Source organism: Chroicocephalus ridibundus, chromosome 14, assembly GCF_963924245.1.
Source record: "Chroicocephalus ridibundus chromosome 14, bChrRid1.1, whole genome shotgun sequence".
Taxonomy (NCBI): Eukaryota; Metazoa; Chordata; class Aves; order Charadriiformes; family Laridae; genus Chroicocephalus; species Chroicocephalus ridibundus.
The window spans coordinates 7,261,874-7,275,624 of NC_086297.1; the positions used below are offsets into that span (position 1 = coordinate 7,261,874).

Below are 13,751 nucleotides of genomic sequence, written 5' to 3' on the forward strand. Positions count from 1 at the left end.
CTGGGTTCACATGGCAGCAGCATGTGAACTGCGGTAAATCTGGAGGACGATTCAGCCCTCCCAAGTTCTGATTTCTCTTCTGCAGATGTCTGGCTGGCATCGCTCTTTCTCTCTCCTCGTTGACTGTGGGGGAAGTTTAGGGCAATGAGATTCCTAATTAGGTCCTTCAGCTTGGTGGGATGAACGCCTGCAGCGGGACAGGAGGATTTGGGGTACCCTCACAAAACCTTTGGCTTTGCTGTGCGTCAGCCATGAGAACAAGGTGGCCTATGAGCCTGGAAAATCTGTGCATCTCCGCAACCCCATGGCCTGAGCTGCGACTTTGTCTCTTCCCATGACAGAGAAAATGGTCTTGAATTCATTTTTTCTTTTGTGTTTCTTCTTTTGTAATTTTACAGATATTTCTTTTGTGTTTTTATAACACTGTAGTTACAAAGCTGTGCAGGGTGGAAAATCAGACGTTTCCATATATTTCCAAACATCTCCATAAACTAATTTCCTTTTAAAATCAATTAGATCTGTCAATATGGAATTGTTAGCTACACAGGCCCCATTCCTCTCTCTGCCACTGACGTACTCCGTGAGCCTGGGCCACTTATTCCCTCTGTGCCACGGCTTCCACCTCCCTGGAGGGGAACGCAAAGCTCACAAGTGGGTCAAGTGACATCAGTTTGTCTTTTAAATCCCAATTTCTTGCCATTGCGGCAGAAGTGATGTGTGAGTGTGAGGCGTGATTTGCTGCAACCCCAAAACTGCCTGAACAAAGTGACAAATGCAAAAATTGCATCTACCGCAATTTGTTTGTGTGTCTTAAGCTGCAGCTTAAGCACAACCATTTCTATCTCACACACACACACACACACTTGTGTTGGTTTTTTTTTAACTTTGCTATGGCTAGAAACCTAATACTGTCACTGTTTCAGAACATATACTTGGTTTGTACTTTCTCGGCTCCTTCCCGATTTCTTTGAGGAATCTGGCGCACCAATGGCCATAAAAAACCAGGTTAGCGCACAGTAGAGGCTTTCATGGACACTAATCTTGATGACAAAATTATTCGAACAAACACTTCTTCTGTCACCAATATATATTATGTAAAACCTTGTGACTTTGATTATGTGTCTATAATACAGATTAGTCTGTTTGGGTGTTTGGTGCTGACCTCCAATAAGCTCCTAAAGTATTAGCAAGAATTTGCAAGTGACAGGCAGGCAGAGGTGCTGCTCTGCCTAATCCCGCTCTGGAAACTCTGACTATGTATGTCTGAACAGTTTCTGTTGCTTTCCTTAAGGCACTCGATTATTCCTTTCTCTGCCCTCTCCCAACTGCCTTTGTCTTTCTCTCCACTGCTTTCACGTATCGCAAATGTTGGAAGATTTTGCTAACCTTATGGGCTAGAGCCAGGAAGACAGCGAGAACAAATTTAGAATAGGAGGCAGAGAATGTACCAGCTGGGAGGTGATGCTGTCAATCTCCATGGAGACCTCTTTCGTTACAGCTTTGCTAATTACTCTGTTGAATTGTATAGAGTCCATTTGAAAGCCCATCCAAGTCAAGGGAGAGTTTCTAATTGACCAGCCATGGTGTCTCAGGACCACGAAGATTGCAGAGGGCGTAGCCCCTACATGTAACCCATTATGATTTGCTTTTGTGGCTTTCTCCTTGACGGCCAAAACGCAACCTAAGGAGAATTTAGACACCTTGATCTGGTCTCCTGTATGGGGCCACCTTCTTCTAAAGAAGAAAGCCCCGCAGAAACAAATGTAGACCTTGCCTCAGCAAAACAATTTTTTTCTTTGGAATGTAGGTGAACTACCTCCATCATCTTGTTAACAGCATGCGCACTTTCCACAGGAGCCAGCTCCTGCAGGAGACGATCTGGGACAAGGTCCACAGAAGCCTTTTGGCTCCGAACACCTAGATAGGACATGGCCCTACACAGGAATTGGGCAACTACATATATTTGCCCCGTGTCCTCCAGATTAGCCTTTTCAGGGCTTGGGACAGCAAAGCGAGGGACTGCAGACACGGGCAGAGAGGAATGGAGCCAGATGTCTGGAGAAAAAGCTAAGGCGGCCCCTCATCTGCTCAGTTTTCTGGGTTAGGACATCTCTTAGCTGAGAAGGGACTGGGTTCATGCCTGGGGACCCTACCCACAACCGCAACAGCAACCCTCAGGGGGAGAAGTTTGGATCCACGGCACTGCAGCTCAGGCTTGTCATTACATGAAGCCAAACTGGCTTTAGACACTAATCCACTGAACAATTTCCAGTTGTTATCAAAATCTATTGGACTTCTTAACCACGAGTCCCTGAGCTGATGTACCACCCCCCTCAGGTTCTAGTTCTCTGACTTGTTTGCGCAGAAGTTATTTGTTTGTCCTACAAATAAGTACATTCTTAAATTAACAAATGAAAAAAAAAAAATGAGCCGCGCACCGTGCGTAATTTCGAAAGGGAGTTGGCTGCCTGAGCAGATCCTTCCCCTGCAGGTAACCGTTCCCCCAAATATCAATGTCAGTTTCCAAACCCCCGTCAAATTTCACTCCGTGCTGCAGGCGTGTGCGTCTGTGTGTGCTCACACCGCCTGAAAAATCTCATTCTTAGGCACTCAGCTTCCCTCCAGCCCCTGCGGGATGCTCAGCCAGGCCGAAAAATCCATGGGATAGCTGGTTGCGCTGCAATTCAGGGATGCTCCAAGTGGCTAAGACCTGTCCTAAACCCCATCTGTACCCCATCGTTGTTGCTTCTCGGCGATTTGGCGAAAAAAGCCACGATTTAAGGTCAAAAGAAAGGTGATCGGTGAGTTCCCTGCAATTTTGCAATTCATTGGAAGGATTTATTTCTCTCATCAAGAACAGAGAAGCTGAAGGAAGGGCCCCAGACACCCTGCCTCAGGTGCTCTTCTTCCTGACACCAGACAGCTGGAAATTATTGGGTTGAAAGCTCGTTACCTTTGGCTCCTCTGACAGTAGGTAGAACACAATAGGCATCTCCAGAGGATGATTTGTCTGCGCTATTCTTAGACACCTGCCCCGGGATGAGATGAATCAGCCTCCGTGCTGCACGCTTCTTCCCATGGGCACAAAGCGAGCATTGGGTGACGCAGGCTCAGACTTGGGAACGTGGAGCTTCGAATTTAACCTAATTCACCTACAAACTCTCACGCAGGGACTTCCACGGGGCCAGCACAAAAACTGGTATGATAGAAACTCTTTCTCCCATGTGACTTTGACTTCTCCTCCTGAGACCATCTCCTCCGCATCCAAACACCAGTGAAAGGCCCAAAATAAGCAGCATGTATTAGTTTAGATCTAGGTGAATATTGGGCTTGACGTTTAATTCATTCTATCTTTATTCTCCACCAGTCCTGCAATTTCCCTGGGCTTTAATGCCATAATGGCTTTAAATCTGTGTGTGTGCGTGCGCGTGCACATTAAGTACTATGTTTAAGGTTTCTGACTATCCCTAAATCTTACTTCTAATGCCCTTACACAAATGCAGGGTTGGTTGAAATTGCCAGAAACATTACTTCTGTGGACTGGGTGTTTCAAGTACGATCGTACAACTGTATCACTGTGTAACGGGGAATGAAGCCTTTAAAAAGATGTTTAATAATAATTTTAAATGGCTAAGAACTTGGTTAAAGGAGTTGGGGAATGAAACCTGAAATACAAAAGGAACGAAAAACTTCATAAGCCTTAAAAAAAAGGCAGAAGCAAAGACCAAACAGACAGACCATGGTTTCTCCAAAAAAGGAGAAAAGAACCAATCCAGGAGCTTGCAAAAAGACAGATATTAAAACTAAACCAATAGAATCTGGAAAACATGCTTTTGAGGACAAAGAATGGCCCAACTCTCCCCTGTGGTTACTCCCAGCAGCAGCAGGATGTCCAAGCCAAGCGCTGGCACGTCCCAGCGCTCCCCACCGTTGCCCGCAGGCTGTCGGGGCTGCACCCACGGCTGGTGGATGTGGATCCCCCTCGGATGCTGAACGCACAGCGAGCTCTGAGAACCAGAAAACCACCAACCTCCCCCCCCCCCAAATTATCACTGATCTGAGCTCCACGCACAAACACTCCCGCAGTGGCTCAGCCTGTTCCTGCTGAAGGCCAAGGACGTTCAGCAGGGACATTTGGGAGGCGAAGGGACTGCTCCCTTTTGTGCAGCCGAGCCGTGAGCACGCAGCAGTGGGTGCAATTCCCAGCAGCTTCCAAAGGTGATGGCTGGCCCTCTGCCCCTCTGCCTCCTTCCCTGCATCCAGCTCCGCGCAGCCCCCGCTGCTCTCGGCAGGGAGATGTAGGCACATGTGCCCCACACAGGTACAGCCACTGTGGGGGCTTGCCAAGCGCGGGCACAAACCCAGCTGCCATATGGGAAAAGGGATGGAAGGAGCAGGGAAAGAACCTGGTCTTGGCTTTGCTGGGGTTTTGGTGTGTGCAATTCCAGTGCTGGTAAACGGGGAAGGCGCAGGAAGGCTCATGGCGGCAGTGGGGAGTTTTGAGTCAAAGTGAACTCGCTGCTAATCCTCTTCTACCCAGTCTTTCTTGCGGGAGGAAATCTCATGACTGCGGGGAGAAGTACGTTGTGTAACTAAGCAATGGTGAGCCCGAGTTGCATTTAACAGGGCTTGGCACAGGCAGGAGAGAGTAGGGTACTCATCCCCAGAGAGCGTGAGAGAGACCGTCTCAGTGCATCGCCCGCCGGCTTCGAGTCCTTAAAAGCCCTGGAGCGGCCTTGGGAGAACAGCTCAAGTAGAGGGAAAAAAAGAAAAAAAAAAAAAAAAAAAAGAAAAAAAGCCCCAAAACCCTAAAGGAATCAGCTCACTGCCCAGGGCTTCCCTGCGCTTGCTGTTGAAACACTGCCTAATGTCCCTTTGCACTGCGCGGAGCTTTGAAATCCGCCGGATCAAAGCCGTGTGGAGGCACTATGGATGTGGCGAGACAGATTTAAAGGCATTTTACAGTTATAGCAAGAAGTGCAAAACTGCACGTCGGGCTCCTCTTGCTGTTCCACCGTGACATCTAGTGGCACTCCGCAGTTTTGCTCATGAACTAGGGCCGGTGTTGCTGTTTTCAGGCCTGCTCCTGTGCTCATCTCCTGACCCAGCCGTCTGAGAAGCCACGTACGACTTTGGAAAAGGCTATTTTGCCACTCTATCCTATTGGATTTTTTTCCAGATTTAGTAAGTTGGAATTTAAAGCTTTCAGAGTGCGCAACAGAGCGTTCGGCTTCCTAGAGCGTATCGCCGTGTCTCCGCATTTGCGTGCCGTGTCTTTGCTTTACAGCTTTATGCTACAGATGCTGAAAATAGACAAAAGGGGTCACGGGTTAAAAAGTGTGATCATTTAAGACAGCTTTTACTGAAAAAGGAAGCGAGTGAAAATAAAAAGGTCTCGGTGACAGCAGCGGCCAGGTGAGAGCTGGGCTTCCAGGTCTCCAAGGTCTTGGACAATTTGCAGTTGTCACCGGATAAATCTTGTTTGCAAACCATTCTCTAGCAGAGTTGTTTCCCATAGAGTTGCTCGTGTCTTTTGGTATGAGCTGGGCAAAATTTTTGCTCAGCCCGTTGCCGTCTCTTACGTGAGATCAACAGCGTGTGCTCTGGTGGTAAAAAAGGTGCCACTGCGTCACCGTGTAACCTCTGTCATATTCGTTAAAGACGTCAGGGCCGTTTGTGCTCGTGGCGGTGGCTCACAGGGATGCAGCTGACAGGTCTGGCCTGTGGGCCCCGGCCCCTCCCGGCTGATTAAAGGGAAGATGATTGGCTGCAACCCAAGTCCTAAATTAAACGGCACGTTAAAAATAATGTCACTAATAAGGAAAGTAAGCAATGGAAGAGGCACGGTGAGAAAAAAACCCACCTTAGTGCAAGTTTTTCATTGGTAGCAGACACTGATGCTAAACCAAGTTAAAAAGAGGTCCCCAACACATGCTGCAGTGATTTAGTTAGGAGAATTAGAAGCACGAGCAACGTGCCAGAGGGGCAGGGCTGGGAATTGGGTTGTGGGGGTGGGATTTGGGGAAACCCTGGGTGAGTTTCGTTCCCAGCCCACGGGCTTTGAACCCGGCCTCAGGTTCGTGTCCGTCCATGGCGGCCTCACGGCTCCAGGCAGGGGCCGGGCAGCGGCGCAGCTCGGGCTGTCCCTTGGGTGGGCGAGGGTGGGAAGAGACGTTCAGAGGAAACGCTTCGGCTCTGGTGTTTTCAGCCTCGCCGGGCCCCTGCCTCACCCCAGCGCCGGAGGGCGGGCTCCCTTCCCGGCCGGTTTGCCCCGGGCATTGCCCCCAAGGGCCGCGGCCCGCACCCCGCCCCGGCCGCCAGCACAAGATGGCGGCGGCCGTGAGGGCGCCGGCCGGAGCGAAGGGCCGGGGCGGCGGCGGGCGGCGGGGCGGAGAGGGCCGGGCGGCGCGGCGCTGAGGAGGCCGCCCGTCCCGCCGTCCCCTCGTGACGGGCTCCGGCCGCCCCGCCGCGGCGGGGTGGGGCTGCAGCGGCGGCCGCAGCCGGGCCGAGGCGGGGCGGGGGGGGCCCTGCCTGGCGTCCGGCGTCCCCGCGGCGGCGATGAGCGGCGCGGCGGAGGCGCGGGAGCTGGAGGAGCGGCTGCGGGAGGCGGCGGCGCTGGGGGACGTGGAGGAGGTGCGGCGGCTGCTGGGCGAGGGGGCGGACGTCAACTCCCGCAACGAAATCAACGGCTGGTGAGGGGCGGCCGGGCCGGGCCGGGCCGGGGGGCTGCGGGGCCGGGGTCCCCATGGCGCGGCGGGCAGGTACATTCCTCCTCCCCGGTGGGCCGGGCTGCCAGTGCCCGGGGGCAGGCCCGGAGCTGCCGGGCCCCGCTCCCCGCCGGGGAGGCCGTCGCTGGCCTTGGCTGGCGCTGGGTGTTTGGGCCGACGTGGCCGGGGCTCCCCGCGGGAGGGTGGGTGCCCCTCGTTAGAGCCAGGGCAGGGCTGCTCGGAGGACGCAGCTCTTCCGAGTTTTCCTATGGACAAAAAAGGAAATGCTAATCTCGGGAGGCTTTGAGATTTACTGCTAAAGAGGATCATAATAAAAGGAGGCCGCCCTCCCTCCACCTGTCACCGAGTGCTTGCTCGAGGACCTCTTCTAAAGTTGTCCATCTCCACCGACACGGCTCTGGGACAGCAGCTCGTTACCCTGTAACAAGGCAAAAGAGGCTCTTACCCTGCAGAACTTGCAGTCATAACTTTAAAAATAAAGTGATGCAGCGAAGGAAACTTTATTCCCTGTTGTGGTCACCCGACATGGGCGGGCGAGGAGGAGCGGGGCGGCGGGTGGGCGACTGGCAGCACAACACCCCCTCTGCTTCCCTCCCGCAGGACCTGCCTGCACTGGGCCTGCAAGCGGAACCAGGCCCAGGTGGTCTCCTGCCTGCTGGGCGCTGGGGCAGATAAGCACATCCTCACGGCGAAGGGAGAGCTGGCCGTGCAGTTGACTTCGAAACCAGACATTCGGAAGATCTTGGGAGGTACTGTCTTCAAAATCATCTAGAATTCTTGGTCTAAGGACTAAAGCATTTTTAGTGCTTTTATCTGAGGCAGTAGATTGGCAGAACTTTGGCCAGGACTATCGTATCTCATTAGATAGCTCTGATTTATAACTGTAATTCATACTCGGGCAAATAGACTTGGGGATTTCAGGTAGGAAGGCCTGTTATTGTGAGCTGTGTCATCAAGAGATTGAAGAGCTGTACGCTTTGGGAAACGTGCTGCTGCAGTCCTGTTTGCTCTCATTAAGCAGTAGCTAGTTCTGAGCATTTTGTTATACTGCGACTTGCAGTATAATGCAAGTCTATGTCTATGGCTTTGCTCTGTGATTTTGTCATTTTACACTTTTCATATGCACAGCAAACCTAGTTAATTGCATGCAACACTCCTGAGCACTACCAGTGCCTGCTTCCATCAGCATCTAGGTACTGCACTCCAGATAAAAATTTTAAGGACTTCACCTTTGTAAACATTGATGTTCTGTCATCTTCGCTAATTGCACTTAAATTGCTCTCTACAGTGATACGCTCTTACATCAACAGTGCATGGTCATCTTAAATGAAGTTACAGCTAAATCATGACTAAGGTTGCAAGAGTCACAGCTGAAGGAATGGCATGTTCTTTACATGAGCGTTTTTGTTTTCTTTTGGGCGAGGTGCTCGTCTCTTGGACTCAGTTCACGGCAAATGACTTGCATTTGGTTTTTAACACCTGAACAGTCAAGTGTGCATGAATGAACTCTATTCATGATTGCCTTATTTTTCTGTCTGTTATGCTTTCATGTGTTTCCTGGGGAATAAACACACTAGTCACCAACAGTGCTATTGAGCAGATCTTTCTGAACTGCTCTGACATTAGTATTAGTCTCCTGTAATCCTCCGTCAGGCAAGAATGTAATTTGCTGCAGCACCTTTAAGCAAGAGAAGAGTTGGTTTGGGTATTGTATCAAATAGGCTCGTACCTGAAGAAATACTCAGTTTAATTTGTTGGCATGAGTCATAATAAACTATTTACAGCAGTGTTATTAAAAGCATTGCAAAATGAGCTTTCGCAAAGAACTGCTCGTCGGTTCCTTTGATAGTGCTGGAATAACACTGCTAGAAATCATATATTTTTCAACAGTTATTCTTTTACCACTTTGCTTCTAAAAACCACAGTATGTTGTAGAAATTTGTAGTTTTTTCTTTCATTTTACAGCTACTCACCTTCCAGGTGTTACATGCTTACGATACATTAGTGTCATCCTTTGATTGCCCCAGAATGTGATGTAGTTTTAAGACACAATAGGAAAACCTAACTATCGTCAAAATGAGAAAGACCTAACCAGTAACACGATGGGGTTTTTTTCCTCTCTCCATCCCCTACCCCTCATTTTTGAACTTCGTTAATAGAGGAAGAAACTGAATGTCAAGGAGTGAAGGATTTAAATTTGCCAATTGTTGCAAACTACTTGGCCAACCCGCCATTCCCTTGCACTGACACTGAAGACAGCATTCCAGACGCCTTGGCGGAATCCCAGATCGAAAGTGCTTCCATTTCCTCTGCTTCCCAGTGCGAAACGAGTCCTTGTTCATCAGCAGCTCAGGTTGAAAGCACATGCACGCCTACATCATGCAACAGCGAAGACGATTTCCCCGCACTGGAAGCGGCAGCAGAGCCACCCGCCCCGTCAGCAGCTCTGGGGGCACCGAAACACGCCGAGCCCGGGGCGCCCAACGGCCCCATTTGCCGGCCGGCCCGGACCCGCAGCGCCGGGCTTTGCTCGCCGACGGCACCTCTGCAACCCGACACTTCGCCCACTGGTCCCGCGCCAGCCTTTCAGCCCGTTTTCTTTACTGGAACATTCCCATATAACATGCAAGGTAATGAAGTGTGATTTCCCATCCTTCCGTTCTCTTCCCTGTCTCTGTGACTGGGAGAAAGGTGAAGTTAACGAATCATTCCACTTTCACACTCATGTGGCGTAGAGGCAGAGATTTTGAATTCTTTGGCCGAGAGTAGGCAGAGGTTTTTTTTTTCTGTGCTGCTAAGTACAATAACTGTTCAACTGTATTTTAAACATGGTAATACTTTGGAAACCGATGGATGGATCAGTCCAAGCAATATAAAAATTCAAATTTTGCACTGTATTATATAGCATCAAACGCATCTCGGGTAGTTTGGAGTTTGGTAACAACTTGACTTTCTGCGTGGATGGGCAGACTTTTAACACTGTAAACATGGTTCCCCCATGTAGTTCTTGCTGTTCAAATGGAAGCTTCTATTAGCTGCATGGTATTTCTCAGTGAGATAATAGGGATTGTATTAAAACCTGAATTCAAAAGATAATGGTAAATACTTTAAGGGTTAGGTTTGTGTTGGTTTGGGGTTTTTTTTTGAGGAAAAAACCCTTTTAATCTGTTTTTTTCAATCAGAACTTGTGCTTAAGGTGAGGGTCCAGAACCTCAGAGACAATGACTTCATCGAAATTGAACTGGACAGACAAGAACTGACGTATCAAGATCTGCTCAGAGTGAGTTGCTGTGAATTGGGAGTTAATCCAGAACAAGTAGAGAAGATCAGAAAATTACCTAATACACTAGTAAGAAAGGTAAGAATTGAAATCTGAGATTAATTTGACTTTGTGGACATCAGAGAAGGGATTTCTGAAAACGATCATCAAAACATGGATGGCCTTGTCTTAAAAACTGACTTAAGCTCACAAATTCAAAAGGCTACTGGACTTTACGTAAAATTTCATCATAACTTACTAAAAAATATTCTTGTCAAAACAGGCAGAGTATTTCAAGCTCCTAAAGCGCATGAAACTATTACAGTTTGACTTTTAAAACGTGTCAGAATCAGCGCCTTAGTGTGCTGTTAACATAATTGCCATGTACTGCTTCACTGTTTGCTTGCCTAAAAAGAACAAATAGTAAAGGGGAAAAAAACCCCCACAAATTGGCATGTGAATAATTTAAAGATATGCCATTAACAAATGAACGCGCTCTTCTGTTCCAAAAATACCTGTTCTGGAGGTCTGTAAATGACGTGCATTTGGTCACAGCTCTTAGTTAAGCACAGTCAACTCTTAATGAGTTTCAAGGAGAAAAAAAATGTACAGTTCAAGGAGGGGGAAAAAACCCAAACACACTTTGAAAGAGAGTATACTGGTAGGTTTTTTCTTTCATTATTTATTACTATCATTGGGTGTGACCTTCCTGGAATTTTAGTTTTTACTTCCTTTATCTGTTATTGTAAATAATAATAACAACTAGATATATTTAGAAGTAACGCGTAGTTCTGTCTGTTCTTTAAAAGGACAAGGATGTTGCCAGACTCCAGGACTTCCAAGAGCTGGAGTTAGTTCTTGTGAAAAGCGACAGCTCTCCTTTCAGAAATGCTGCATCGACTTTGACTGAGAGACCCTGCTACAACAGCAGAGCATCAAAACTGACTTACTGACTCTTCTAGATGCATCTAGAATGTGAAAACCTGGTAATTCTATGCTGCTGCCTTTCAAGGCAGTGAACTAAGTGTGTATAAAACCTTAAGTTATTGTTAGGGTTACTATTTTAACTAATAGTTTATCTTTTATATTTAATATCCCCTTTGCTTTTATTTTTTTACTTGATACTGTATTGAGATAAGGGATACCTCATTTGTCTACTAAAAATCACATGCTTCCAGTGTATTTCAGTTAAGCTTATTGATTGTCTTTGGCAACAGAGGGCAGGAAAGACTTAATTCTTGACGAGCGGTATGTTGAGTACTCCCACTCTGACCAAATAAGAGGCATGGAAGAGACATTCAGGAAATTGAGTGTTTGTGTGTATGTATTTATTTTTTAAACTTCCTGATTAAATTAAACGTCAAAGTGTATTTGGCACAAAATGAACAGTTGCTCTCTAAAAATATAGAACTTGCAAGTCCTTAATCTCTTGTCCCATCACAAAGACTCAGTAAGACGTGTCGTCTTTCCTGACGGGGACAGAAATATTTAATACTCTGAAGTGACAGGAGAAAAACTTTCACTGTGTTGAAGGTAAGTAAGTGGAGTAGGTGTCCACATTTAAATGTTTCTTTCCCATGTGAGAATATTGTAAGTTAATCCTTCCACCTCCACAAAAAAAATTATCAAAGCCTCTCTTAATTAAAGAGCATTTATGTCAGAAAGCAAATTCAAGTACCCTTTCAAAAGAAAACCCTAATGTTTCAGAAGCTAGGGAGGGGATCCCACATCTGTGCCCATGGTTTTATTGATTTATTTTCCCCAACGCTGTGAGAAGACTATGCATTACTCACACCAGAAGTCAGTTCTGGTAAGTCAGGTAACTTCTGTGTAGCCCACCCTCACAGACCGGTTACACGGTGTGTGGTTGATTTAATTTCTGCTGCGTGCGGAGCAGGAGAAGCACAACAGTATACTCTTGAGGTATCACAATGTAAGGAGCAGACCATGCGCTTGGTTAGTCATACTAAATTTAAACATACACCATTAGCAAATAAATAACCTGTAACTTTACATGTTGCACAGTCTGCTATCACTTTCACATGGTGGCCAAAGTTTTTAGCCAGGTGAGTACCAAAAGGGCTGAATGCCTCCAGGTGCTTTCAATTGATTTGTTTGGGGGAAGAAAAAAACCCAGACTCTATTTAGGCTACAGACTGTTTACCTCGCATTTAAGCAAGTCAGAAATGAAAACATCCATCTGGAGTTTTATGAATGGCAAAATTCATCATTAAAACACACCCTGAAGTCACTCCCTTTCAATCTGAACAAAGTATTTAAGTTGTAGCACTGCTGGAGTATTAACAGCCTGAAGCTTTTCCTGTTAATGTGGTAGTCTGTAAAGTTATACCTTAGGAAGCTTTTTGTTTTCTTTTGTACCAAAAACTACGATGATGATCTTTGCACCAAAAACCTTAACTGGGTACTGGGGTGGGGGAGGGCGTTGTTTTTTTCAGGACATAAGCTGCATTAGAGCAGAGTTTATGCGCAGCTGATGCAGGGTTTGTTGTTGTTGATCTGGACTGTAATGTTGACATTCAGACTGTAACTAGTACAATCAGGATGTTTTGGTGGGAGCAGCATGGCTGCAGCCTGCCTCAGCTTCCCGCAGCACAGCTGCTTTAGCCCTCAAGAGGCTCCTCCGGGCGAGGTTAGTAAAGGCACTGCACGTCCAGAGTACAGGAACCCCTCCTGCCAGCAGAAGAGACACTTGGGCTCTGGGCTCAGGGTTTTTTGCCAGGTTACTTAAGGCTTAAAATTCCTGCTTAGTGCACTCAAAATAATTGTCATCCTTTCCCCCTTGCTCTCTATCCATCTGCGAACTCCCCCTTCTCAATCCTGCCCCTCTCCCTCCAGGAGCTGGGCTACTTTAAAGACCAGTTCCTGGGAAGCTCAAGACTGTGACACAGGATAAAGTAAAATTTCCTAACTCTGGCTCACACTTTGTTTTTCTTGTAGGACAGGAAAGGAGTTTTTATTTTAACAAATGTATATTTATCTTTTCAGCATAATTTGGAGGCTAGTTCAGATTATGTGCAATAACTGTTTGAAAACCAGTAGTACTTAAATGGCTCCAAATTAAGAATATCTAATTTCTTTTCAGTTCCTTTGTTTAGGCAATCAGTCTAAAGACTGCCTCCACTAATTACTGAACATTCAGCTATAGGAGCAGCTGGTTTAAAAAAATAAAGCTTTATTTGCTTTAGTGTCCACAAAGAAATAACTGTTAATGTCAGAAGACTAAAACTTTAATCATGATCTGACTGTAATAATAACAGTAAGTCTATGCATTCAGAGAAATATTTTTGTATGTTTTATGCAGTTTGATAAACTCTAAGGCACACTAATTATGTTAACTGGTTTTTGTTGTTTTGTTTCTTTTTTCTCCTTTGAACAATAAACCGTTGGTGTGACAACTGAAACTAAGTTTACAAACCTTACTGTTCTTCCAAGGACAACTTTTGTTTGCACTACAACCTTGTATGAACTGACAGTGCTGTTCTTCACTTATATTAAAGTATCAGTTGTTTCAAGTACCTAGATCTCTTCCTTTTTCAGGGGGTGGGGGGGGCAATACACGGCACTCTGGAGGGGACAGGACACTCTTAAAATTCTAACACAACTTTGAAAAATCAGGGGCCAGTACACTTTTACCACCTAATGAAAGACTGTCAGTCTGCCAAAACGAGTACGGAAAAGGCATGTAGGAGGTGCTTACTTAAATAAACTACTTGCTTTTTGCACCGTATTTCTAGAAAATCTGA

At 46.8% G+C, this 13,751-nt stretch overlaps 2 protein-coding genes across 2 annotated transcripts in view; both read left to right on the top strand.

Annotated features, from left to right (window-relative positions):
• LOC134523242 (uncharacterized) overlaps positions 1–6,424 on the top strand; it is a 32,238-nt gene extending 25,814 nt beyond the window's left edge. Inside the window, exon 9 of the mRNA XM_063351939.1 lies at positions 924–6,424. The gene's annotated coding sequence lies outside the window, so the exon portion shown is untranslated. The remainder of the gene's footprint in view (positions 1–923) is intronic.
• Positions 6,425–6,541: 117 nt separating this feature from the next.
• Positions 6,542–13,520, top strand: LOC134523243 (ankyrin repeat domain-containing protein 40-like). The gene is made up of 5 exons (XM_063351940.1): positions 6,542–6,692; positions 7,329–7,477; positions 8,888–9,358; positions 9,911–10,086; positions 10,797–13,520. The coding sequence occupies exons 1-5, from the start codon at positions 6,559–6,561 to the stop codon at positions 10,938–10,940; spliced, it is 1,074 nt and encodes a 357-aa protein (XP_063208010.1). The 5' UTR covers positions 6,542–6,558; the 3' UTR covers positions 10,941–13,520.
• The last annotated feature ends 231 nt before the right edge of the window (positions 13,521–13,751 follow it).